The sequence below is a fragment of the Sebastes fasciatus genome, chromosome 5 (genome assembly GCF_043250625.1).
Source record: "Sebastes fasciatus isolate fSebFas1 chromosome 5, fSebFas1.pri, whole genome shotgun sequence".
Lineage (NCBI taxonomy): Eukaryota > Metazoa > Chordata > Actinopteri > Perciformes > Sebastidae > Sebastes > Sebastes fasciatus.
The window spans coordinates 7,800,670-7,827,200 of NC_133799.1; the positions used below are offsets into that span (position 1 = coordinate 7,800,670).

Sequence of the window (26,531 nt, forward strand, 5' to 3'; positions counted from 1 at the left end):
AGAGTTTAATGCAGGGCTATTAAATACATTTGATTGTAAGGTGTTCTTCTTACATCCCCGTACACAACTGTTGAATATTACATAGTACATCTGTTAGTCAACTAACATCTGTTAGTAACTTTGACTGGAGTGTGTGCCCTACCTTGTACTCTGAGTTTGGTCTTGCCCAACGCAGTGCCTGCAGGGTTTTGAGCCACACATATGTACGTCCCAGAGTCCGACACAGAGGCCTTAGTGATCTGCAGACTTCCATTTGGCAGCACTGTGAAACTTCCACCTGACATGAAGCAAGAGACATGAAGTTATGACTAATTACTTATGATTACTGACACACACATACAAACATAAACGTAGACAGGATTAATTACCTGTGGTGGGTATATTGATGCCCTCCTTCTGCCAGGTTATGGTCGGTCTGGGCGAGCCTGTGGCCCTGCAGGGCAGAGTGACGGGGTTGTTCAGGATCACATTCAGGGAGGACGGATGAGAGTGGATCACTGGGAGCTCTGAGGAGAGGAATGGGAAAAGAGTGATGAATGAAAGAATGAAGTGGTAAAGTAAAAGCACGTCAGAGTCATACAGCAGTTATAGCCTAATATAAGACTCATATTGAATAATTTGTCATCACTGAACATGTAGCACTAATGAAATCAGCATAAATTTAAATAGGATTAGAATCCACAACTATGATATGAAAAGCAATTAAGTTCTGAGCAATGCATATTTTTGGCTTGTTGCTCTCTGCACAGCCTCCAAACAGCAGATATAATGTTCCTCAGGATGCTCTTACCCTGCACTGTGAGCTGAACGTGGCGGTGGGTGGAGCCTGCAGCATTCTTGGCCATGCAGGAGTAGCGTCCTGCATGACTGAGCTCAGCTGAGGTGATCTCTACTGGACCTGAGCACAGATCATCACACAACAAATCAACAGAATTAATGAAGCTAATAAAGCAACCTGACACAATTATCACTTAGTATAATCTTAAGTATTAGACGGCTCACAGTGGTAGCATGTCTTTGAATTTAGCAGGACCAGTTGAAGAATTAACGTAAGGCAATACAACATTATTTAAGACTAATAAAAGAGTGTGTGCCAGTCTGGAAAGTTGTGCCACATAAAAGGTAGCGTAGTACTGTATTTACATTAATACTGATTCTGACCTGTGGGCAGGATGCTGTAGCCCTGTCCCTCTTTGGGAAGCTTTATGCCATCTTTGCTCCAGTGGATTGTGGGCACTGGGACGCCAGATGCAGTGCAGGCGATGACCACTGGGGACAGTCTGGTTACAACTAGCTCTGTGGGTTCATCTGCTATAGATGGGGGAACTAGAAGGACATAAATTAGAACATATAAGGAAAATATCTGATCCTGAAATGAGATGCTAAAATGTTTACTGTCATAGTTCTGTTGGACTGCTTGGTGTTTTCAGTTTTTGTTTTTAGGACTTCTTTATTATCATCATTATGATTATGTCCAGCCTAAAACATTTACACTGTATCCTCTGAGGAGTGTTATGTTTTGTCCTTGTGGTTTTTATATTTTGGGCTGTTTTTGTGAACACGTGTCAACAACCATATCAGCAATATGTCTCACGTATGGTATCACATCATTCACCATGTATTTCTCGTGTGTGTTTTCATGACAAAATGTAGTTTGGAGACCTCATCGGGAATTCCTCCCGGTGAAAGATCTTGTAGTGTGTGACCCCGTCGCCAATCAGTCATGTAGTGCGAAACGACTTAAAGACTCACGATTACAAGACCGCAAGTTGTGTAGTGTGAACAGTACTGTGATCTGACGACTTTGAAAGTCGTGTAGTGTGAACTTAGCTTTAGTTTCCTAGTATTCTACTTTGTGTTCCTAGTTTGAGAATAACTCATTTATTCTTTAGTTCCTGTCTCCTGCATGTTAGTGTCTCTGCATTTGGGTCCACCTGCCTGCTTCAAATGTGATAGTTTACATCAGAAAGATCAATTCAATCATATCATGACACAACATCAATGAACATTATCGTAATATGAATGATCAGTGTGTAAACAAATGCTGTGTTACTCACCGTGGACAGTGAGGTTGATGAGTCTGGAGTCTTCTCCTGCCTCATTAGACACCACACATTCATACACTGCTGTGTCCTCCACTGTTGGTGCTATAACTACCAGGGAGCCTGATGAGAGTAATCTGGAAATAACAGAAAAGTTAGGATCTCACTATGATGTCCACACTATAAAAATGACAAACTTAATAAGATATATTTATTATTAAAAAAGTGAATGTTACAATGAAATGCTCCAAGTTGACACATTATGAAATGTCTCTTAAGTTCCAGTTTTGTCGTTGTGAGTTTTTAATCTTGAATTAGAAAACAGAGAGGGAGAAAACCTGGATCAACCTGTACATATTCTGGTTCTGGTCAGTATTGATGGTTCGACCATTTTTCATCCAGCTGACGGAGGGTTTGGGTATGCCGGTGGCCTCGCAAGACAGGGTGGTCTGAACGTTGACTGTAACCGTCACATTGGTGCGGCTGTCAGCGATGGAAGGAGAAACTGAGAGATGAGAAACGAGGGTCATAAAATGACTGAGTGACTGTGTTTGTGGGTGATTGAGACAGCTTGAAAGTATTCATGTGTTTTTGTATGCACATATTTACCACCCACCATATACTTGCAGATCCACTCTCTTGCGTTGTGTCCCAGCCTGATTTGTTGCCATACACAGGTAGCGTCCAGTGTCGGTCACCTGAGCAGAGTGGATGTGTAATGACCCATCCTCTGCAAATGTGTACCTGTGCATGTTTGTACAAACTGGGTAAGGTACTGCATAGAGGAAATGCCAATAACTGAGCTGTGCTAGAATATTCAAATCTACTTTCTAGATTTAATATCCTAGAAATCATTAATACATGGTAATGGTATTTTTTTTTTGCGTTTGCATTAACTCTTCAAAAATCATAAAAGTGGTGTTCATTTGTGAAGATTATCTTGCTGAACAAAACGTGTAAGTAGCATCATAAACATTTGTTTGCTGCAGAGCTTATTTTCTGTAACAACCCAAAACCCAATGGAAAAATCCCATTTCACTCTATTGTCATATAATAATGAAAATAATGCTATAATCAGCAAAAAGGCATCATTGTTATATGACATGTGGATTTACCTTGGGTTGTTTCCTGCCAATATGGCACCATGTTTCCTCCAGGTTACGCGAGGCTGTGGCACTCCACTTACGATACACTCAAGCACTGCTGGCTTGTTGATGTGCACTGACACTGTCTGGGAGCCTTCCTTGATAGTTGGGGCCACTGAGGGGACAGGTGACAGACACATAGTTTTTTACTCATTTGTAGCTGAGTAATGAATTCAGCTCTATAATTAATTATGGAGGTAATTGGAAAAAGACAGATTCTCCTCTTCCTCAGCTCTAAAAGAAAGGATATGCACTACCTCTATAAATACATTAGTTGTAGATAAAAGATATAACTGTACCATTGACGGCCAGGTTAAACTGCCGCGTGGTCTTGCCAGCGATGTTGCTGGCCACACAGGTATACTGAGCTTTGTCACTGAGCTCAGCCATGTTGATCTGCAAGTAGCGGCCACTGGACACAATACGTACCCGGGCAGAGGCCTACACAAAGAGAGAAAGTAATTTGTGAGCACATTTTAGGAGAAGTCATAACATTGTGTGGATAGTTGTTTGATTTCTGACCTGCAATGGTTGGCCATCTTTGAGCCAGGCCAGAGTTGGAGGAGGAACAGCATCGGACTTGCACTCCAGAGTCACCTGTCTGTTCTGCAGTACTGACACGTCCTGAGGTGTACTCTCGCCCGCAATGTTAGGGGGAACTGTTACAGGGAGACCAGAAAGAGACTGACATTGATTTTATAGCCCAATCTCACCTCACCTTAATATTTATTCATTGTCTAGACAGGAAGAAATATTAGTAAAAAATCTATTACCATTACCATTATCATCCTTATTTGTACATAAATAATTACCTTAACGTCATAGATTGTTTTTACAATGTTATGTACAGTGTACACTGCAATGTGTGTTACACATCTGTGTTACCCACCATGCACTCTAACCAGGAACTCCTTGTCATCATCTCCCGCTGGACTGTTGGCTAAGCAGCTGTATCTGCCCGTGTCCTCCAACTGAGTACAAGTGAAGAAAAGCATGAAAAAAAGTAAAAAGACCCAAAATCGCAGCACTTATATTATCATATACAGTGTGTAAATAAAGTATGGTTTTAATGGTTTTATGGAGGAGAAACTGATTAGATTTAAATTTAATATATCACTAACAATCCCTGGTCACTGACCTGTGCTGAGGCCACATGGAGCACCTCTCCTCCCCGGAGGAGGCGCAGACTGTCTGTCTGTGGGAGCGGACGTCCATCCTTCAGCCAGGTCAAAGAGGGTTGTGGGATACCTGAGGCCTCACACTGAAGCTCCAGGACGTTATTAACCACAACAGATACTTCTGCTGGCACAGCAGAGCCCTTGATGCGCGGAGGGTCTGAATAAGAAAACCAAACAATATTTATTTTCTCATCCTCGAATCAAAAACAGAAGCTGAAGAATACGAGCTATAATCTGCTTTTACTCACCCAGCACTTTCAGGCTGAAGTGGCGACTAGCTTGACCAGCAGTATTGTTGGCCACGCAGGTGTAGCGTCCTGTATCATTGACCTGGGTCTGTATGATTTGCATAGTGGTATTCAGGTTGAGGAATCTGAGATGGGAGTCAGGAATTAGAGTTACCCCTTCTTTGAGCCAGGACAAAGTGGGGGTCGGGGTCCCATCAGCAATACACAGCAGAGAAGCCGAGTTTCCTCTGACTACAGTCACATCCTCTGTGCTCCCTGCTCCATCCAGACCAGGAGGGACTGAGGAGATTAATAAAACATACGGTTGATTATTATTTATTGCTGAACAGTTCACTTTGAATGGTGTTTAGTGATTTATTCCTCAGATTTTACAAGCCAGTAATGTTTTCAGACTCACCATGCACCTTTAGGTTATAATGTCTGTTGTCCACTCCTGCTCTGTTTGATGCGACGCAGGTATAGGTGCCACTGTCGGACACCTGGGTTCGTGTAATCCTGAAAGTTTAAAAAGGTGCAATATATAAGTATCCTGTTACATTTGAATTCTCACTAAAGGTGTAAAATAACCAACTAATTTTTGGTTTTCCAATGCAACCCATTACAATGAAAGACTTTTATGCAGGGTGAATTTCTACACTGAATTAATAGTAGGAAAACCTGCAGGATACAGGAGGAAAAACATATCTTAGTCTTACCCCAATATAACACACTGCTTTGCAATAATTGAACTTATGTGTGGGAAAATACTGACCAGCATTTTCCCACACATACATTGCACAATGTGCAGCACCATGTGTTACAAACTCTTCTTTAGCCCTGTCCACTGACCTACCGGAGCACCTGTCCAGCAGAGAGAAGCCGTATGTGGGAGGACACTGGCAGAGGCAGGCCATTTCTCAGCCAGTTGAGCTGGGGCGGAGGAGATCCTGCGGCAACACACTCAATGTTGACAGAACTGTCCAGAACTGTGGTCAGCTGCTCAACTGTCTCACTGTTGCCGTCTATCACAGGAGGTACTGAAAAAATAAATGTAAAGCAAAGTCAGTGACATGAAAACAAACATGCCATCATCAAGGACAAGTGACTGTTTATACCAGACAATACGATATGTTGTAAAATGAATTAAACCCACCATACACATTCAGATTGAATATCCTGTCTTCTTCTCCTGCAGTGTTGGTGGCCACACAAGTGTACTTGCCACTATCAGTGGTGTGAGCTCCAGTCACAGTGAGTATGCTGCCATCTGGACTGATCCTGAACACAAAGGCAGCATCGCATCATCATTACCACCATTATATATCACCTACTGTGAAACCACCAATTTTCCTCTATTTTGTTATTTATTTTTGTGGCAAGCATTACTTGAGCTCCTCGTCTCTCGTATTGTTGATGACTTCCCCATCCTTCAACCACTGGATGGTTGGAGTCGGGGTGCCTCGGGCTCGACAGACCAGCTGGATGCTTTCATTTAGCAGGACTCCCATTTCACTGGGCAGCTCTGATCCAGAGATACTGGGAGGGACTAAGAGAGGATTACTGGTTTTAGCACAATCCTATGAATATCATGAGAAACCATAAAATACATGTATTTGTATGATAACTTATCGACACATAAAGCTTGACGAGAAAATCGTAATATTCTACGGCACTCCTCTGGAAACAAATACATTTAGCATTTCTTTAATTTGAGACTGATCTCTAGAAAAGGGTTCAAACGTATGTATAGTGACTGAGGCTATGCCTTGTACCTTGGATGGTGAGATGGTAGCTCTTGCGTGCATTGCCCTCCACGTTGGAAGCCACACACGTGTAAGTGCCGCTGTCAGAGAGCTGTGACCGGGCAATCTGCACCTTGCTTCCTCCTGAGAAGATGTGCATCTCCAGAGACTCTGAGTTCTCTAAAGAAATATGAAGTTCATATATTTGGTATAAATGAAATGACAATGATAACCTAGTTATGTAATGTCACCCCTTTCCCCTTTGCCTCATCCACCCTTACTTATGTTTTTTTCCTGTGTAAACTTGTTGAGAAACAGCTGGTAATTTTATTTAAATGTAACATACAGACGAATAATGAATCTCCTTTCTCAGGAGGATATTAACAGACAACATTTTTTTTGTGGTTTGTGTAATTCACAAAAAACTTAAACCTAAACGCAGGCGTACCTATAGGTCGTCCATTCTTCAACCAAGCAAGGCTCGGAGGAGGGATTCCAGTAGCATCACAGGCAAAGGTGACTGGGTTACTGATGGTTTCCACAACACTCTCCTCTGCGGGGCCATCGATACTGGGAGGCACTGAAGGGAGACAAGAGATTTTTCTTTAATATTATATTGTAAGGGTTAAGCATTGTTTGAAAATTCAATGTGTTTTATCTATAATGAGCTACCATAGATATTCAAGTGGAAGTTCTTGTCCACTTGTCCAGCAACATTGGTGGCCTTGCAAACATATTGTCCAGTATCAGAAACCTGAAGAACAGAGGAGACATATCAGGAAGATTAAAATAGCAGCAGGTGAAAAAGACAAGAGTGGCTGCAACAAAAACTTTCGTCAAAGCAAAACCAAAGAAGAAAGAAATCACACAGTAATGGCCACACTGCTTGACCTGACATGCGATCGCTGAAAGATGCTGTTGACAGAATAAAAATGATAGAGAACAAGAACAAACAACATGGCATCCATTCATCTCCTACCTCTGAGCCTTTGATCTCGAGCATCTGTCCCTCTGACAGGATGCGCAGGTTCACTGATTCTGTCACCACCCTGCCGTTCTTGTACCAGGTGACGGTGGGAGGAGGTACAGCGTTGGACTCACACTCCAGAGTTACCGATTTCCCAACGAGCACATTCACCACCACAGGAGAGTCCCCACTACTGTCCCGGATACTTGGAGGAACTGAAAGGCAGAGGAGCGAGGAAAACATTTACCGTCAGTTAATGATGTAAAGTCAGGCGCTCCGTGTACAGTATGCACAGTGTGGACGTGGACTGACCAAAAACGGTGAGGTAGATGTGTTTATAAGCCTCTCCTGCTGCGTTTATGGCCACACAGATGTACTTTCCCCCATCAGATACTTTTGCTTTCAGAATCTGTAGCGTACGACCACCTGAAGGCACAAATAGACACACAGACACATTCAGCATCTACTGCCATTATGCATTTTTATGGCATCTAGATATTCTAATTATTCTTTTAATGGCTTCAGTTGTCATCCACTGCTCAATGTTTATTCTATTAAATGTGACCCAAGTTTGCAGCACCTGGCATGATGAGTGCATTGGGGTTGGCCTGGATGGGACCCCTGTCATTTAGCCAGCTCAAGGTGGGAGGGGGGAAACCAGTAGCTTCACACGAGAGAGATACGAAGTTGTTCACCACCACAGTCACAGTCTCAGGACTCAGGCCGATAATGGTGGGAGGCACTGAAATGGAAAAGGAAACGTTCAGTATAGCAAACAGTATCTCAGAGTGCGGCCTTCAACAGTGTTTAAGTGAAAGCAGAAGTTTCTTCATGTGACTAAATGTCGATGTATCTATTGATAAAATAAGACAATTTTTTTATTTAAATGTGACTCACCATGAACATTAAGGTTGAAGGATCTGTCTGCACTTCCAGCGACATTCTCAGCCACACACACATAGCGCGCTGTGTCAGATACCTGAGCAGTCAACACCTGATGATTGGGAAAGATGGAGAAAAGTAGAATCCAGTAAGAACACAGATCTACTGTACATAGATAGAATATACCACATTAAAGTAATGGAGCTTTTCTTTTTCCTGGTTGTTACCTGAAGTGTTCGTCCATTGGACAAGATCCTATGTGGCCCATCAGAGCTGATTGGCTGGCTGTCCTTATACCAGGTGATCTTGGGTGTTGGGTTTCCATCCACGTGGCACTCCAGTTGGGTCGTTTTGTTAACTAAGACTGTGACCTCATCAGGCAAATCACTGTCTGCGCCCCGTATGGTCGGGGGCACTGATGCAGGACAGAAATACACAATGAGAAAGTGTTCTGTGTAAAAAGACTTTCCCGCCAGCTCTGTTAAACTGACTGTACTACAAAGAAAAGTATTTTTACTCACATAATACTCTGACATCATACTGAATGGAGTCTTCTCCTGCCTCGTTGACAGCCACACATGTGTACCTGCCTGAGTCATCAGCCTGGGATCTGGGAATCTGTAGCACTCGCCCACCTGAGAATAAAACTGTCAAAGGTTAGTATGAACTCACTCTCTGTCTTGCTCTCTCTCTTTCTCTTTGTTTATATCTCACCTGGCAAGATCAGAACTTTGTCATTGGAGGCCAGCAGCTGTCCATCTTTGTACCAGGTGAGTGTTGGAGGGGGGACGGCATTGGTCTCACAGTACAGAGAGATGGGATTGTTGAGTATCACATCTCGAACATCCCCTCCAAAGCCCGGGGAAGACGCGGTATCACCATCTCCACCAGGCCTGTTGAAGTTAGGTGGAACTGAAAAGAGGAAAAGAAAAAGAAGAGAAACGTTTAAGCTCTTCTTTGAGCATTTTTTTAAACGTAATTTCAAAGTATGGTTGGAAACACAACTGATGCTATGGCTATGCATTTATCTCAAAAGATGTTGACTTTAAAATGAATGCTTTCATTCCAAAAGCAGGAATTATTTTTGCAGTTGTTTTCCATTTTCAGTTTGTAAATTTAGAAATGAATGAAATGCACAAATAGTCTCAATTAACACATCGGCATCAGTCAACCCAGTTCACCTTGTATATTTACATCAAAGTCCTTCTCATCCTCTCCAGCTATATTAGTGGCTACGCAGGTGTAGCGGCCGGTGTCTGACACCTGAGAATGCTGGATCTGAACAATGCGACCGTTGGCTGCTATGGACACGTGGCCATCTGCCCGCAGGATCTGTGGAGGGAACAGGAAGTTGTAGGTTTTACAGTTCACTTTCTTAATTTTCTCACATAACCTCCCACGGAATCAAACCAGGTTCCTACCTGTCCGTCCTTGTACCACTGCAGTGCTGCGGTAGGATAGGCCTCAGCTGCACACTCCAGGGTCAGTGTGCTGTTGACCTTGATCTTGACCTCTTTGGGGGCCAGTCCTTCGCCTGGGATATCATTCTTATTGATCTGAGGGGGAACTGAAGTCAAGAAACATGTTTTAGATTACAGTGATATATGTATATACAGTAGGTTTGTTTATATGATCATCCATCATCAAGAATTTACAGATTGAATGTTAAATTATTGTTTGATCACTACATATAATTATAAGTGATTTTAGTTATATGTACTTGTTCATGTAATATGAAATAGGCTGTGCTAGAACTGAGATGTGCCTTGAAATCTTTATATAAAGCATGTTTTCAAAGATGCAGGAATCTCACCGTAAACCTTGACCTCATAGTGCTTCAGTGTCTCTCCAGCCTCATTAGTGGCCACACAGGTATATCTCCCAGCATCCTCTTCTTTAGCATTGAGAATCTGCAGGGTTCGCCCACCTGTGAAAGCATGGGTGATGAATGTTGAACCATACTAGTGTATTCTATTCAGTTTGACACTACTGTTAGATACACGTGATCTAAACCTGGAAGGACTCGGACGCTGCGACTGGACTCAAACGGAGTGCCGTCCTTGAGCCAGGTGATGAGGGCAGCAGGGTAGGACTGGACTTCACACACCAGAGAGGTGGGGCTGCTCAGAGTTACGGTCACCTCCTCTGAAGAACCGTCAGGACCTGACCCAGCAATGGTGGGAGAAACTGGCAAAAAAAGGAGGGAAGAGCAGAGAAATTAAATCTACAGCAAATTCTTCTAAAATATTTTGATTCATAATGGAGCATAGCGTTAGTTCAGGCAGGCCATGAAGTCAAGCTCAGCTCATATCACAGCCCAATCAGCTGAGAGCAGCTGATCTTAAGACATCAGCATCAGTTGATTTCCCTCTATGCATTCAATTGGCAAATCTCATGCAGGGCGCCTTATTTAAGCTGCTCTAGCCTGCCTACCCTCGCTGCCTCCTATGCAAGCCGCTTGCAACCCACCTCCAGACCAGCTCCTCCTTTTCATGCTGTGTCTGACTTAATCAATGTAATTTCTGTTGTCACTGATGCCGGCTCTTTTCTGTACCCGGGGGTCTTTGCTGCTGCTCTCCCTGTCTTTGGCTTTCCATGTATGTACATGGAAGGGCAAGGAGGTGTGCTCTCCTTGCCTTACGCTTTACACGTATGCATGTGGATCCATGTATGCACATGAAAGGGCAGGGAGGTCCCAGAACGGAGAAATACTGCCAAATATATATTACTGCAAATGGAAATAAAATTTCTTTGACTAAAATGGTCCTGACTGAACTAGAAATGATTAAAGAGCATTATGTTTGTACCCAGGACGTTGAGGTTGAAGTGTCGGCTGCGATCCCCTGCACTGTTAGACGCCAGGCAGCTGTACCTGCCAGTGTCTGCAACTTGGGCCCCAGAGATTTGAAGGAAACGGCCGTGAGACAAAACTTGGTGGTGTCTGTCAGGCACCAACGGCTGTCCATCCTTCAGCCATTTAATCTCTGGTACAGGGTTACCTGGGAGATTATTAGGTGAGGTTAAGGATTAATGTATCTTTTAATGTAATTTACATTAAGGATTGATCAGGAGAATTTTCATCAGCAGAATATGATGTCAATGCAGAGATGTATTTATTATGTTGATTACCTGACGCCTCACAGGTGAGAGTAATGTTGTGTTTCTCCTTGACTTTAGTGTCCACCATACTTCCCTCGTCCACAATGCTCGGTGGAACTGTTGAATTAGACTGAAAATCAATTACATGGTTCTCACTGTCTTCCCATTCATGAAACAGCTTTCACAGTGATATACATGTTCAACACATCTCATCAGATTGAAGTTTAATGAAATCGAAGGACCTATAAAGGTAAACAAATTTTCACTCCTGACATAGTATTTTAATCTGGGCACTGAAGTTGAAGACATTTTCATTCAATATGATTCCGTCTAACAAAATGCCAAAATAGGTGTATAATATCGTTACCGAGGATGTCGAGGTCAAAGTTCTTCCTCTCCTCTCCAGCGCTGTTGGACACAATACAGGTGTACCTCCCAGCATCCTCTACTGCAGCATGCATTAGACGCAGACTCCGACCACCTAGAGATTTAACAGGCCAATTACATCATCTGTTCATTTCATCAGTCATTTATCTATTGTCATCATGGAATGTTTTCAAAGGCTATGTCAGCAAAAACCTGCCCCTTTTCTCACTAAAGGAAAACATCCCATGGACAACATTCAAAGCCTGTTGAAAGTGAATCACTAATCTTTCAAAACTGGGATCAATTACCAGAAAGAATTTAGACTCCGAGGCTCACAGCTGTTAAAACATTTATAAACCACTTTAATGAGATCCAAGACTAATTGCATCTGTCTTTAAAAACAACTTTGTCTTAACAGGGTTCATGAGAATCTCCCGACAAACATTGACACAAGGTGAACTCTACAGTGAACTGAATGAACCTCCTATACTACATCATACACATAACTGATACACCTCAACACCTAAGCATTTATTTGGTTCCCAAATAAATCTGATTATTCTGAGCCTGCTCAAATTATAGATAAGTCAAAAACCAAATGGGTCAACTTGGCAGAGGATGGTACTTTAAGTTCTGCACAAGTTGTAAGCTATAAGTTCAGGGGCCACGGTTGATTTGTAAGCACCCAATACACCTTGTTGAATGTTTAAAAAAGAAATTGCTCCTGTTTGTCTTCTTTCCCGAATCTCTGTCTGTTGAGTTTGGCCCCAGCTGCAATGATCCTATTACATCTTATTACTGGTGATGTATTGCAACTGCTTGGCCTTTGAAACCCAGCTAGGAAGCACAATAGTTCAAGTTACCCCTCTTAAATGAAGACTATCATTCATATTCTTGGAGGCATGCTTTCTTCGAGTCTGTTACTTCATGGATGGGACACTAAAGTAAGAAGGAATTTTAAAGACGTTTGAGGGGGGATCAAGCTTGGAAATACTTAATTTGGAAGCCCAAAAAGTCAGACGGTAACTCACCCGAGAGGACGCGCACTGAGCTGGTAGCTTTGATTGGCCGACCATCCTTCAGCCAGGTGATGGCAGGAAGGGGGATGCCAGAGGCCTCACAGCTCAAAGCAACTGGGTTCTTCACTACAACACTCACATTTTCTGGCAACTGCACCTGACCAATTATACTAGGTGGGACTGAACAAGAGGAGAGGGAATGAGAGAGAGGGACAGAAAGAACATTTAAGACATTGAGATGGACTGTAAGAACAATTTTTTTTAAAAACAATTTAAAAAACAGTTTTCATACCATGTACACTGATGTCATGCTTGCTGTCAGTCTGTCCTGCCACATTGACAGCGATACAGGTGTAGCGTCCCGTGTCTGACACCTTAGCATCTTTAATCTGCAACAGCCTCCCCTCACTCAGGACCTTCGCACCGTGCTGGCCTGTGATAGGCCGTCCGTCTTTCAACCATGTGACGGCTGGTCGTGGGACTCCCTCTGCAGCACACTGCAGGGTCACATCACCTCCTTTTGTCACAGCAACATCATCGGTGTCGTCCTCGCTGCGTCTAATGGAAGGGCGGACTGAAGTGAGAGAAGCAAGTGAGTTGGTGCACATGCTCCATAACTATTTGCTGCATAGATATATAACTTTCTGTCGAACTGTCAGCCACAGTGTCAGTGGATCCAGTTATCTGCATGATGTTTTAGTCATTTTAAACATGATACAAACGTGTATTTGTAAATTTGTACATTTTGGGGGGTAAAAGTAGACATCCCTTCAGTTTAAGCCCTCGTCCACAATACTAGAAATAAAGGACATTTTTGTGAATTTCCTCTTTTACCATCTTCAGCATACTGCTGTTGCCTCCCGACATGTAAAATACATAATTTCCCCTTGTTTATTCAAAGCAGTTTTTTTGTGATTTTACCATCCTGCAACTGATTAAATTTCTCTGACAGTGCAATCCCCATAAAAGGCAAAACAACTGATATGACTTTGATCACTAGATGTTACCGATCTGGTGGCACACACGTACCGTAAACCTGCAGGCTGTACTCCTTGGAAGTGGTACCAGCCGCACTGGAGGCTGTGCAGGTATAGGAGGCTGTATCTGTCCTCTCGGCGCTGGAGATCTGCAGCTGACGTCCTCCTGACAAAACTCTGAGCCGTTGGTCCACCTTGAGCTCAGAACCTGGGACACACACAAAAGGTTAGATGGTGTTCAAACACGTCACCCACACAGTATTCAGTGCATCATACAATGTCCGTTTAGTATCTTTTGCACTCGTTGTCACATTGTGTCTCATACACATACACTTACCATCCTTCCTCCAGGTGAGGCTGGGGGGCGGTATGCCACTGGACTCACACACCAGAGTGATGAGACTTCCTTCAATCACAGTCAGAGAAGACACCTCCTCTGAGCCACGGATACTGGGAGAAACTGTAATAATGAGAAGACACCAAAAGGAGGCGCTCACATCTCGTTCAAAAACACTGCTGTGACGTCTGTGTTTGTGAAAATGTGAGTAGCAAATAAAATGTAAATAGGCCCACCCAGATGATGTTAATAAAAATGTTTATATCATTTTTAATATAAATCTTAACAATATATGAACTCACCAACCATTGAGCCTAAACATAGAATAGTGGAAGTGGAACTAAAACCCAAAGTATGCCCAACCATCGCTGTTATCGTCAAACACTGGCTTCAGGTCAGTTCAAACACAGGTAACTATGGTAACAGGTTGAAGATTAATTATACGCACATCACGTAAGTGCGATCACGTAAGAGCTATCAGAACAGCAAAGAAAAAGGTGATCCCTGCACACTACTCTATGCCACAATCTTTATTGACAACCTTTTGATCCTACTTGGATCTTCGTCAGGTCAAAACACTGTGGTAGTACTAGATAACTATGGTAACAGGCCCATTGCAGTCTTTCATAGAGAGTGGGTTCGGCTTCATTAGTGGTCTGCAGACAACTCATTAAAACACTTTTTTACTGTGGTCAAAATCAACTTAAGAATCAACATCTTTGCAAACACAAACATTTTCTTCTGAACAGAATAACAAACACATAGAGCCAAAAATTCAGATAAACTCACCCCACACATTGAGGTTATAATTCTTCTCTGTTTTGCCGGCAACATTGGTGGCTTCACAGGAATACCTGCCTGAATCCTGCACCTGGGCACTATTGATCTAAGAATTAAATTCATAGACAAGTCATGAAATATGGAAACAAAACACTGATAAAGTCTAAACTAAAGCCAATAAACAGGATATATATATATTTTTTTTTAAAGATGTGAATAGTAGAAGTATAAAGGTTTTGATTGGGAGGAACCATTTTATAATCTCTACATGTAACTCTGACTGTACCTTGAGCACACTCCCATCCACTGAGACAGTCAGACCAGGCTTCCTGAAAAGTGGGCGGCCGTCTTTGCGCCAGGAGAGGGTAGGTGGAGGGATTGCATCGCTCTGGCAGTGCAGCTCCACTGGACGACCGAGCATCACCGTGGCATTCATCTCCTCCCCCTTAATGTTCGGTGGCACTGTGGCAGACATGAAGGCAAGTTACTTAAAATGTTTCTCTGACAGAATGAAGAGAATACAAAATGAGACAGTAAATGAGGTACGTTTAGACAACATTCACATGCTCTTTTACATTAATTGGCCTTGAATGTTAGCCTGCTAGGCCACTCTAAATGCAGTGAACTCTTCCTCATAAGCAAACTGAATAATTACTTCCTGAGATGCAAAGGCTCTCATCATCTGGTGCTCTTTAAGTACTAATTCTATGTTGGGCCATGACAGCATCATTAAACCAGTTCAACATTTTGTTTGTGGTATTAACAATCAGAGTAGCTTCATTTCCAAGAAGTTCATGAAACATAATCTCCACGGAAATTGCTAACATGCACTAAGATACATAATGACTCCTGAGCAAAGAAACTACCATGAGAATGTTTTTGTTCCCCTGTTCATTTATTTATTTTCATTATTTGTAATGAAATATGCAATCCATTAGTGAAAAACTTAGGTTTGGATAACAGCTGACTAATTGCACATGACTATTATTATACACCTTCATACCTAAGAGAAAATTCAAAATACGAGAAAATTGGCGAATGCAACGAGTTCTGTTAAATCCCTCCTACATGCCACTTAAGAACGATCTGTTCGTACAAGTGGTTCTTGCATGAGGCCCAATGTCTCTATTAAAATAGCAGACTGGACTCTTTAAGTATAACATCTACACTCACCGGACACTTTATTAGGTAGAAGGTGTACCTAATAAAGTGTCCGGTGCTAGTACCGGGTGGTCTTCTGCTGCTGTAGCCCATCTGCTTCAAGGTTCGATGTGTTGTGCGTTCAGAGATGGTATTCTGCATACCTTGGTTGTAACGAGTGGTTATTTGAGTTACTGTTGCCTTTCTATCATCTCCAACCACTCTGCCCATTCTCCTCTGACATCACAACAAGGCATTTTCGTCCACACAACTGCCGCTCACTGGATATTTTCTCTTTTTCGGACCATTCTCTGTAAACCCTAGAGATGGTTGTGCGTGAAAATCCCAGTAGATCAGCAGTTTTTGAAATACTCAGACCAGCCCGTCTGGCACCAACAACCATGCCACGTTCAAAGTCACTTAAATCCCCTTTCTTCCCCATTCTGATGCTCGGTTTGAACTTCAGCAAGTCGTCTTCACCACCTCTAGATGCCTAAATGCATTGAGTTACTGCCATGTGATTGGCTGATTAGCTATTTGTGTTAACAAGCAATTGAACAGGTGTGCCTAATAAAGTGGCCGGTGAGTGTATGTCAAGTAGTAATTTTGTTCATCTAAGCTTCTGTTTATCAGTGTTTCATGAGTAAGGATAGTCCCCCTTTTTGGGTGAATCTGGCCTGATATAGAAAGTGACTGCTGGCCAATTATCCCCTGACATTATGGTCATTGGGGAAAGACAGAAACAGGCCCTCAACTCAGGCCAGACACAGGAAGCTGCAGAAGAATGGTAGCAATTACCCAACAACAAATCTGCCTTTATTTCTCTGGACAAGCTCTGATCTTTCTGAGGAAACGCACGTCATGAGGATGTTTGTATTCTGCATACATATGTTCAAACAGACATACAGGGATAGACTCACACAAGCGCAGACTTTATATGTAAACTACGTGTCTCCTATTATCTCAGTGACATTAGCTTTGATCAGTCTTGTATAACAACTGACCTGCATCAAGCTCAGCTCTGTGTAGGAAACTGACAAGGTTTATTGAAATGCTAAACTTAGTCAAATCACACTTCCTCTACATGCACATGTTTTGCTCGAGGCCTTTTTCAAATATTGTTTCAGTATTTTCATTTGTGTTTCGTGCTGGATCTGCTGCTCTGTTGAAAGACATACTACAGTCGGCCACAACCATTACTCAGTAAAACAAGAAGGGGGACAAGGAAAAGACATTAAAGTTATGAACAGGAAGTCCTAAGGAGTAGAACTGAACATAAGTACTTTTGTTTCAACAACGCCTGCCAACAACTTGGCAAATGAAACTAAGGTTTTACAACTATTTTAATACTAAAATTCATGCTAATTTTAAAGCATCCCAATTTTTTTTAAAAAGACACTTCTCATCCAAGATCTGTCGTTTTTTTTGTTAAGTCTGGATCATGATGATGAGTTAAAGTTATTATAAGTTGAAAAATCGTTTGACTAATTGATTTATTGATTCATCACTGGAGCTAAAAACCTGCTATTACTCATTTTTTAATACTCAGACTCATATTTATCATATTACCTCATATTTCTATGGTAAAATACTGTAAAATATGTAGCCGTATGTATATTGTATTTGTACAGAATCATTGCGCATATAGTGTGTAACAACTACTGATAAATGCTTATTTACTCACCATAAACTCTCAGGTCGTACTCTCTATGCTGTTCTCCTCCAGCGTTGACAGCCACACAGGTGTACCTGCCTGTATCACTAACCAGTGCGCTGTTCAGAGACAGCACTCTGCCACCAGACAACACCTGGGAGGGAGACAGAAACAGGTCAGAGATCCGATCATAGCACACAACACACACACAAATACACACAAACATAGGCATAAAAAAACCTACAGAATAATATCATGACTCTCTGACACGTTTCATACAAATGTAGGCTTTTAATGTATATGTTTAATTTAATTCAATATAACAATTTGAGGGAAATTTATGCCACATTTTGGCTCACAACAAACATCTATATAATGATACTGATATGAGTTTAGAATAATGTGTATTCACCTGTATGCCATGTGATACACTCGCCACGGGGCTGCCGTCTTTGAGCCATGTGAGGCTGGGCAGAGGAACGCCGGTGGCCTCACACTCCAGCCTGGCAGCTTCGTTCACCACAACTGTTACTGTGCCACCTCGGCTGGAGATGACCGGAGGCACTGCAAGGACGGAAATAGAAATGATTGCATAAATGCATGACACATAGTCAGGTACAGAAAAATTCTACAATGCTGCTGGAGTTTTAAGAAGTTGGATAACTGAAGCATATCTTGACCACTTAGTCATCTTCTAATTATAGAGAAACATTTGTTTTGATGTCTGCTTATCTGAGTTCATAAAGCATCAGCAGATCTCTGATTAATGTATGTACTCACCATACACCTGCAGGCTGTGGGATATCTCAGCAACTCCAGCCAGGTTCAGTGCTACACATCTGTACATCCCAGCATCAGACAGTTGAGCTCGTTCAATCTCCAGCACCTGGCCACGCTTCAGCATAGTCACGCCAGCTGCACTTGTCAGCGGTCGGCCATCCTTGTACCAAGTGATAGCTGAAGCACAAAGGTAATTAAAAGTGCTTTACATAAAGCAACATCACAGCTACATCAGAGAAGGGTTAGGAATAAAGTCTGGAGTGCAGTTGCAGTGCAGAAACAACACAACATTGGATAAAAAGCAGAAATGTTTTAGCCTTGATTGGCTTAGAGTTTGTGTACATTTGTTTCAGACATGTGGTGCATAGAAACTAAAAGCTGCTTCATTGTATTTTGTTTTCAGAAAAGTAAGCTTACCCTCACCAGCTATTAAAAGTCTCGAAAGTTTGGAACACAGAAGCAGTTCAGAGACATGTATTTTGATCTATTTTACCATTTAGTGCTTCATAAACAAGTAACAGAATTTACTATCTGACTATTTGTGGTTGAAGACATTGAGAAATAATCATTTATATTTATATTTATATTTATATTTATATTTATATTTATATGGATTGTTCATGTTTTGAATCATCAACAGAGCAAAGTAGCCTGCAAACCAGATCTCTTTGCTTAGGATAATGGAGCTTAAAATTGAATAAAATATTTTCCTTGTTGCACAGATATCAAATTGTTGGAATAAAACACCTGCCCACCAAGAAAAGAGTTCAATTACACTGGAATGTGACTGCTTATCTGTACTGAGCTTGTACACTGGAAAGAAAGGCAGTGGGAAGAGAGTGAAGCTGCCTGTAGGGAGACATCTGAGGTCAATTTTCCGCTGTTCCATTAATGGTTAGAGATAAGGAAAGCAGCAGTACAGCCAATTCCAACTCAGCAGTCAGAGGAAACTCCGCCCTGGAGCCTGCGGGTGAGCACAGCAGGACGGAGGAGGAAGTTTGTGAGCCGTCTTACCAGGTAATGGGTTGCCTGTGGCCTTGCACTCCAGCTCAGTGGGAAAGCCTGACAGGATGGTCTGGTTGATGATCTGTCCAGAGTAGGGGATGCTGGGAGGCTCTGAGGGACACACATAAGAACAATAATTTATCAGATGACACTCTCCTGTCTCCACCTAGTCCCTCGACACAGAGAGGGGAGAGTATATACACGACAGAAACCAGGAGAAGAGTGAAACAAGGGACAGAAACATGCAGAGATAGTGCTGTGTGTATCTTTAAGTTACCATGGACACTGAGCCGTATGTGCTGTTGGGCTTCACCAGCTGCATTGGTGGCCAGGCAAGTGTATCTCCCAGAATCTTCTAGTCTTGCCTCTTTGACCTTTAGCATTCTGCCTGCCGACTCCAGCTGTGATAGATACAAGCACAAACGCACACAGGACACAGAGAATTCAGACTGGTAACTACTTTTCATGTTAAAAGTATATTCTACATGTCGGAAGAATTTGCCATTTTCAAATTTATGAATTGATATTCAGGGAACCAACCTTAAGGTGCCCCTGTGTTGTGTCGACAGGTCGGCCGTCTTTAAGCCAGGTAATGCTGGGAGGAGGGATGCCGCTGGAGATGCACTCCAGACTGATGGACTTGTGGAGAACCACTGCACGTTCAGCAGGCCCGGTGGTACGAATGGATGGAGGAACTGGGGAGATGAAGAGGATAGAGTTATTCTCTTAAAAACACTTAGCACCAAATTTGGAAAAAAAGGACATCAGAAAAAGGCAGAGAGTTTTATTTACCCAAAGTGGGAGCGTCCCTGTAGCTTGCATTTAAAGCACAAATTACATTTATTACAATTATAGTGCGTGCAAAACTATCCAGTATATTCATTTGCTGTCAGAAAATACATTTTACTGCAAAACATATGAGACATAATGTTAATATTTTACCATGGACAACCACACTGAAGTCCCTCTCGTGGTCTCCTGCTTCATTAGTGGCCACACATTGAAAACGAGCCGTGTCAGAGACCTGAGCGCGGGAAACGACCAGGCGTCGACCGTTGGCTGCTACCCGCAACCCCTCACCCTGTCTGACTGGTTTTCCACCTTTATACCACCTGGAAAAGAATTGTTTTAGAGATAATATATGTTTGTGTGCATGTGTATTTAAATCTGTTTATCTGTATGCATGAGATGGAGCTCTTACGTGATGACCGGTGCAGGTGTTCCTGTGGCTTGACACTCCAGCTCCAGAGGGCTGTTGATTATCACCGTGCTGTCTGTCACGTCATCGGCGCCATCAATGAAAGGAGGAACTAGGATTGAAAAAATAAATATCTGTGACGTTTTTAAGTAATAATTCAGTATATTCGACTCTGGAAAACTTTTAAAATTGATATTTCCTTATGTTTGAGACTGGAAAACCAAGTTAGGGTGAATCAAAGGCTGTTTTTTTAAAATTGTAAAATCACAACTTTGGAACTGTTATTCCATTACTTCTATTTATTTTCTCTATTTCTTGTTGCTGATAGTAACAATATCAGAGAAGATCAGTAAAATGGTATGAGGAATGTAAAGATAAAATCTGCTGCCTGGGGTCTCTGGCTCTAAAACTGAATGTTCTGGTTTTTATGAAGAGTTATTGTGGGTGTATCAGTCAGACGTGCAAAGCCACAGTGAAACGGCAGGTGTCTGTTTCCCATGTGGAATGCACACATGGTGTAGATAGCAACAGCTTCAGGATAACAGAACTATTTCAGCTCAGGTTGCAGTTGTCGTGGCCGAGTGGTTAAGGCGATGGACTAGAAATCCATTGGGGTCTCCCCGCGCAGGTTCAAATCCTGCCGACAACGGTGCAATGCTTTTCCAGCTGACGCAAACTGTTGAAGAATAAACTAAACATGACAGGCTGTAGTCGTTGGAGTGAGTGGGTTGACTCAGAGGGATTAGATGCCGGAGAGGATACTTCCTGTCTACAATGTGGTTACAGAAGTGCTTCAAGACTAATTTAGACAAAGCATTGTTATTTCCTCTGGCATTTACTGATAAGCATTGTGAAAGAGTTAGAGGTAGAAAGCATATCAAGTTTTTACAAACATGATTTATCTCCCACTTGGAGTCATATTGAGAGTGCTTTCAGGATAGTTTCTGATTTATGATGACAGCTCAAGCCACATGGCTCCACACGTTATGGCTGAGGTAACCTGGACCAGGATGAGTCCTTAACAGATATCCTGGCTCTCAGCAGCTATAAAACACATTTTAACTGGGTGGCCAGTTTAAGATAACAACCTTCTCTGAAGTCTTTTCTCTCTGATGTGTTTTTACCTGGCATCGGCTGAATCAAATGTTTGGCTTCTACTTCTTTTGAACTTGCTGTCCGTGTGAGCTGTGGGGAACTAAATGCTGAACTGCTGTTCATATACTACGCAGGAAGACAAATCCATCTTTATTTTCATTAATGAGACTAGAACAAGAACTACAATTGAGGTCCAAAAAAGAAATCGATGTGGAAAGAACAGCAAGTTCTATTTTACAAAATTTAAAAAGGTAAGCTGTAAGCATTTTTCAAGGCATAGAGATAGCCTACTTGTCTTCTCATCAAGTCTCGTTGGGTTTGGGTCTGCCAGACGGTGACAATGTAATAATAAAAACAATGAGGCATGAGTGTGTGTACTTGCTGTGCATGTTAGTGTCAGCATAATATATAGTTATGTTTGTGTGTCTCCGTACCTAAAACTCTGACGTCGTATTTGACCTCCTTCTCTCCAGCGATGCTCGTAGCCACGCAGACGTAACGTCCTGAGTCTGACACCGTGGCTGAGAGGATTTCTATTTTACTCCCCTGCTCGAGAAGACGGACACTTTCACCATCACGCACAGGAATGCCATCCTTCAGCCATGTGAGGGAGGGAGGAGGGTGTCCCCCAGCCTCACACTCCAGAATCAGAGGCTTACTGAGGACCACTTTCCTCTCAGTTGGCCCGTCATCACCCCCTGCAATGGTAGGAGGCACTGGAGGGGTGGGGAAAGATGCATAAAAAGGAACAGAACAAAAGGGTTAAAGCTTCAAGGACTTTTCTGCTTGACTGATAACTTACTTATATCTTACACTCAAGGCTTTCATCAGCCAACAACATGTAAAATTGCTTTACGCATCAAGTCCTCCACGCTGTATCCATTTTCATGCTCTTCAAGTATCAAGGATTTTATTTTTGCATTAAATTGTTTGCCGACTATCCACAGCTGTTTGAAATTATTCTTGCATGCTTCAAATGTCTTTTTGCTTTGTGAGTGAAATGCCTTAAAGCTCTGATTAATATAATAATAAGCTTCAGAGCTCAGAACATATGAGAAGGACTGCAACTACAGAGACAATGGGAACTTATGTTCAGAGTTAATGTCAAAATGTGCTCTAGATTTTCTAAATCACATAGAAAAAGTTTCTAAAAGCTTTTGTTTCAAGCTGACACACAGATGTTTGTAGATTATCAGGTTCTTACAGTAGACGTCCAGTTCATAGCTCTTCTCAGCATTCCCGGCCACGCTGGTCACCTTGCAGGTGTACTGGCCGACATCTGTAGCCTGCGCCCGAGGGATCTTCAGGTAGTGGCCTCGTTCGACGTACTGAACCTGTCGGTTGGACAGGATGGCCTCTCCGTTGCGGTACCAGGTGATGGTGGGAAGCGGCACTCCGCGTGCCTCGCACTCCAGTGTTACCACCGTGTCCAGCAGGGCTGTGACCTCTGTGGTTATGTTAGCACCTTTGATGGTGGGGGGCACTAGAACAATGGCACAAACATTTTGAATCTGAAATTTGTAATGCAGCTGTCATGTTAGGTTACCGTATGAAGAGCAGACTTTGCATGTAGTACCTGACAAAATCCACACTCACCATAAACACTGAGGTCGAAGTCCTTGGACTGTTTGCCAGCTGTATTTGTGACACTACACTGGTAGCGGGCCTTGTCTCCAAGACGGGCACTTTTTATCCTCAAAAGCTGACCCCTGTTGGTGACCTCTAGGTTGGGATCACCAAGAAACACCGGCCTAGAAACAGAACCCAGTTTATTCAATTTGTTTGATAATTCTTACCATAAAATAGACAGTTAATACTCTGATATTAGAAGCATGGATGTATTATAACAACTGGACACCGGACTCCAAGGTGGCACCTATTCATTCCAATGAGAATTGCTTGCCTGGCGCATATGCCAAAAACGATTTCTAGCTGCCGGGTTTACTTCCAGGGTATGCGGCCCACTGAATATGTGCACTAGTGTTTCTACCGCTGGCATCGCCCGCAAGTTCCCGTTCGGCCCATAGACTTTACATTGTGATGATGTCACAGATTTTTAAATCACTTTTCTCGGCTCGAGGAAAGTTTTACAAACATAAAACCTCCATGGATCTAAAAAGCATGATAGAGAGAGACATAATTGACCTTGTTTGCAGTCCAAGGTGTCCTGTCAACAGTTTTACAGTAGTCTCTTTTACAATAGTGGTCTATGGGGAAAATGCTTTTAGGGCCATATGGGGATTTTTGTTGCATTACCGCACGCCAGTGGCCACTGGAAAAAATTAGAAGCAAGGCTGAGCAGTGGCACCGTATCCAGGTCTTATTATACATTCATGAGTAGAAGGCACTTACTTCCTGTCCTTGTACCACTGGATTGTGGGAAAGGGCACTCCTTGCACGTTGCACTCCAGGCTGACCTCCTGTTTGACAATGGCTGAAATATCTTGAGGAGAGCCTGACCCCACGATGGTCGGTGGGACTGGAGCACAGAGCGAGAGTATTGTTGTATATTAGCTGACTCATCAAGAAACTGATTAAATGAGAAAGCTTAAGAGTCCTTCATATGTGGCTGCTATTATGTATCAAAAGCGTTTTCCATTAATTTCAAGTTCTGTATGTCTGCACACAGCTCTTTCCCCGTAATTATGGGGGTTTCCATAGACAACTGCTCACTGCCCTCACTCACCCAGTATATCCAGGAAGAAATCCTTTTCTGTGCTGCCGGCGATGTTGATCGCTTTACAGCTGTAGCTGCCTGCGTCTGCTGTGGCTGCCTTCAGTAGTCTCAGGGTTTTTCCCTTGTCAAGAATCTGGATGCTGCTGCTAGTTACTACCTGTCGATCAACATAAATACATTAAATCAAACACAAAAGCTAAAACAACAGCATAAGTTACAGTTTAGGAAATACTGCCCGACAGTAATTGTGGGGCTAATTGTAAGACATCATGATAAAAGTCTAAGAAAACAGCAGAACTGAAAATCAACTGCTGTCTGAGAGCCAAAGAACTATTCTGCTGAGGAATATGATTAAAACAATGTACAAAACATGGCAGTTGTGTTGCTTGGAGCCAAAAACATTTAGAGAGCATCGTTCGTTACATTGCTCATAATTAACAGATTAAAGTAAGCGCTCTGATTTTCCCATCTGCTCATGCAGGAATAATTTGTAAGGCAGCCAAGGGAACAAAAAGCAGCCAGCTGACTGGGATATTACAGCAAATTGTGTGCTAACTCTCTGTTCTCGCATCAATTTATCATAATTACTCTGTCATTACAGCTTTGACCATGGCTGGCCTGGCTGCACACACACAGGATCCACAGGGATATTCGGGTCTGTTCTCCTGGACAGTGTAGCCTGTGATTAGAGCTCACTCAGTCTCTATGAGCACTTAATAAATGAAAGGAAAGGTCATTATAATTTCTCATTACTCTTATGCCTGTCAAGTCTTGTGATCCAATCCCTGTAGAGGACTTACTTGACCACTGTTTAAGTATAGGTTATGAAAATTATACGGCAGCATGTTACTTAATCTCTCTGACTGTGTTTCTGATGTGTGTATTTACCTTTAGAAAGAAGTAGAACATTTGTACAAAAGAACATTTGTACAAAAACTGGATCAACATTTTTTATTTAAATATATGTTAACAGCTTATTCAATGTGATTTCACCTACATGAGTCCCATCCTTGTACCAGGTGATGACCGGGGTCGGACTTCCTATGACATCACACACCAAGCTGGTGGACTGGCTCAGAACCAATGACACGTTGCCTGGCGTTTCCCCGCCACGGAAAACTGGGGGGACTGTGGAGGTGTCAAAGGTGATTACTCAGCATTAGTTTCCATGGAATCAAATGGATGCAAACTATAGACGAATCCGGCGACTGCTTCTAGCGCCGCCACCATTACTGCGGTGGCAAGTCGTAGTGACTTTACTGTCTGCTAACAGTATTAACTGGTGACTTTAGGCCGAAAGCATCTGTGGTTGCTCGTAGTAACTTACATAAATGGTTGCCGTAGATAATAAACACAGATGAGTATGTATTTAAAATTGATTACAGTAAAATTGAAGGCTTTTACGAGGACACAACTGCCGCCACTACAAGCAACCACGACGCATTCGGCTGAGAATCACCAGTTAACACGGTTAGCAGACACTTTGTATGTGTTCTGTTTGTGATGGCGACCAAATGATGTTTACTATGTGGTCATTAGGTTGCCCTAGTTAGAGCAACTAACGTTATATTTCGCAATAATGCCACAATTGGTTGATTGAGTGAATTTATTCTGTGGGACCACCTAGACAGTGTCTCAGCCAACTAACGTTAGCTAAGCAGTTTTAACTTAGCTGACGTTACTTTAGGCTAATGTTAGGCAGCTGAGAACTGCACAGGTTCTTCTCAAACTCCTGGACATCATAGTCAAAAGTAACGTTACATAGACAGTAAAGATCAAAGTAGAAAATTGTGCACTTCTTAGGACAATTTGCATTGAAACACACGTATGAAGGGCTCGACTCCGCAGTAATGGCGACTTACTTCTAGTACTTGCCCGGATTCCTGGATAAGATAATAGCTACTGTACTGTTTCAGCGATGTGTCAGCAAATGACTTGTAAACCTATTCTAAAGTCACAGGTCAGAACCAAAGAGAATAAGACTATCACCATTAACTTTGAGCTGGTACTTCCTCTCAGTGGATCCAGCATCATTGACGGCAGCACAGACATACTCTCCGTTGTCCAGCGGTGACACAGAGGCCAGAATCAGCAGTGTACCGTCCTCCAGGATGGACACGCCGGGCTCATTACCCACCAGCTCCTGGCCATTACGCAACCATCGAATCACTGGCTTAGGAAGGCCTGAAAGAGAGAAGGAGATAGGGCAAGGGCGAAAATG

At 42.6% G+C, this 26,531-nt stretch overlaps 1 protein-coding gene and 1 non-coding gene across 3 annotated transcripts in view; one reads left to right on the forward strand and one right to left on the reverse strand.

Moving 5' to 3' along the window:
• Positions 1-26,531, reverse strand: part of hmcn1 (hemicentin 1) — a 93,901-nt gene that overhangs the window by 14,983 nt on the left and 52,387 nt on the right. For both annotated transcript variants that reach the window (XM_074634866.1, XM_074634865.1), the window contains exons 26-80: positions 26,300-26,494; positions 25,304-25,438; positions 24,320-24,463; positions 23,986-24,112; positions 23,230-23,384; positions 22,838-23,116; positions 22,068-22,349; positions 20,542-20,650; positions 20,283-20,452; positions 19,881-20,035; positions 19,618-19,741; positions 19,350-19,451; positions 18,336-18,512; positions 17,968-18,119; positions 17,586-17,709; positions 15,048-15,223; positions 14,771-14,867; positions 13,982-14,104; positions 13,697-13,852; positions 12,960-13,241; positions 12,680-12,847; positions 11,650-11,763; positions 11,313-11,399; positions 10,991-11,182; positions 10,197-10,370; positions 9,997-10,110; positions 9,605-9,750; positions 9,365-9,515; positions 8,898-9,095; positions 8,705-8,818; positions 8,411-8,598; positions 8,199-8,295; positions 7,882-8,043; positions 7,614-7,727; positions 7,314-7,516; positions 7,007-7,088; positions 6,783-6,914; positions 6,365-6,514; positions 5,979-6,138; positions 5,746-5,870; positions 5,446-5,629; positions 5,011-5,108; positions 4,614-4,892; positions 4,326-4,522; positions 4,077-4,158; positions 3,710-3,846; positions 3,487-3,628; positions 3,158-3,302; positions 2,659-2,786; positions 2,391-2,547; positions 2,058-2,179; positions 1,162-1,326; positions 791-898; positions 369-506; positions 143-277 (exon numbers count right to left, since the gene is read on the reverse strand). In XM_074634866.1, coding sequence (XP_074490967.1) covers positions 143-277; positions 369-506; positions 791-898; positions 1,162-1,326; positions 2,058-2,179; positions 2,391-2,547; positions 2,659-2,786; positions 3,158-3,302; positions 3,487-3,628; positions 3,710-3,846; positions 4,077-4,158; positions 4,326-4,522; positions 4,614-4,892; positions 5,011-5,108; positions 5,446-5,629; positions 5,746-5,870; positions 5,979-6,138; positions 6,365-6,514; positions 6,783-6,914; positions 7,007-7,088; positions 7,314-7,516; positions 7,614-7,727; positions 7,882-8,043; positions 8,199-8,295; positions 8,411-8,598; positions 8,705-8,818; positions 8,898-9,095; positions 9,365-9,515; positions 9,605-9,750; positions 9,997-10,110; positions 10,197-10,370; positions 10,991-11,182; positions 11,313-11,399; positions 11,650-11,763; positions 12,680-12,847; positions 12,960-13,241; positions 13,697-13,852; positions 13,982-14,104; positions 14,771-14,867; positions 15,048-15,223; positions 17,586-17,709; positions 17,968-18,119; positions 18,336-18,512; positions 19,350-19,451; positions 19,618-19,741; positions 19,881-20,035; positions 20,283-20,452; positions 20,542-20,650; positions 22,068-22,349; positions 22,838-23,116; positions 23,230-23,384; positions 23,986-24,112; positions 24,320-24,463; positions 25,304-25,438; positions 26,300-26,494 — 8,352 coding nt within the window. The remainder of the gene's footprint in view (positions 1-142; positions 278-368; positions 507-790; positions 899-1,161; positions 1,327-2,057; positions 2,180-2,390; positions 2,548-2,658; positions 2,787-3,157; positions 3,303-3,486; positions 3,629-3,709; positions 3,847-4,076; positions 4,159-4,325; positions 4,523-4,613; positions 4,893-5,010; positions 5,109-5,445; positions 5,630-5,745; positions 5,871-5,978; positions 6,139-6,364; positions 6,515-6,782; positions 6,915-7,006; positions 7,089-7,313; positions 7,517-7,613; positions 7,728-7,881; positions 8,044-8,198; positions 8,296-8,410; positions 8,599-8,704; positions 8,819-8,897; positions 9,096-9,364; positions 9,516-9,604; positions 9,751-9,996; positions 10,111-10,196; positions 10,371-10,990; positions 11,183-11,312; positions 11,400-11,649; positions 11,764-12,679; positions 12,848-12,959; positions 13,242-13,696; positions 13,853-13,981; positions 14,105-14,770; positions 14,868-15,047; positions 15,224-17,585; positions 17,710-17,967; positions 18,120-18,335; positions 18,513-19,349; positions 19,452-19,617; positions 19,742-19,880; positions 20,036-20,282; positions 20,453-20,541; positions 20,651-22,067; positions 22,350-22,837; positions 23,117-23,229; positions 23,385-23,985; positions 24,113-24,319; positions 24,464-25,303; positions 25,439-26,299; positions 26,495-26,531) is intronic.
• On the forward strand, positions 21,106-21,187 carry trnas-aga (transfer RNA serine (anticodon AGA)). Its single transcript has one exon. It is a non-coding gene; the product is annotated as a tRNA-Ser (tRNA).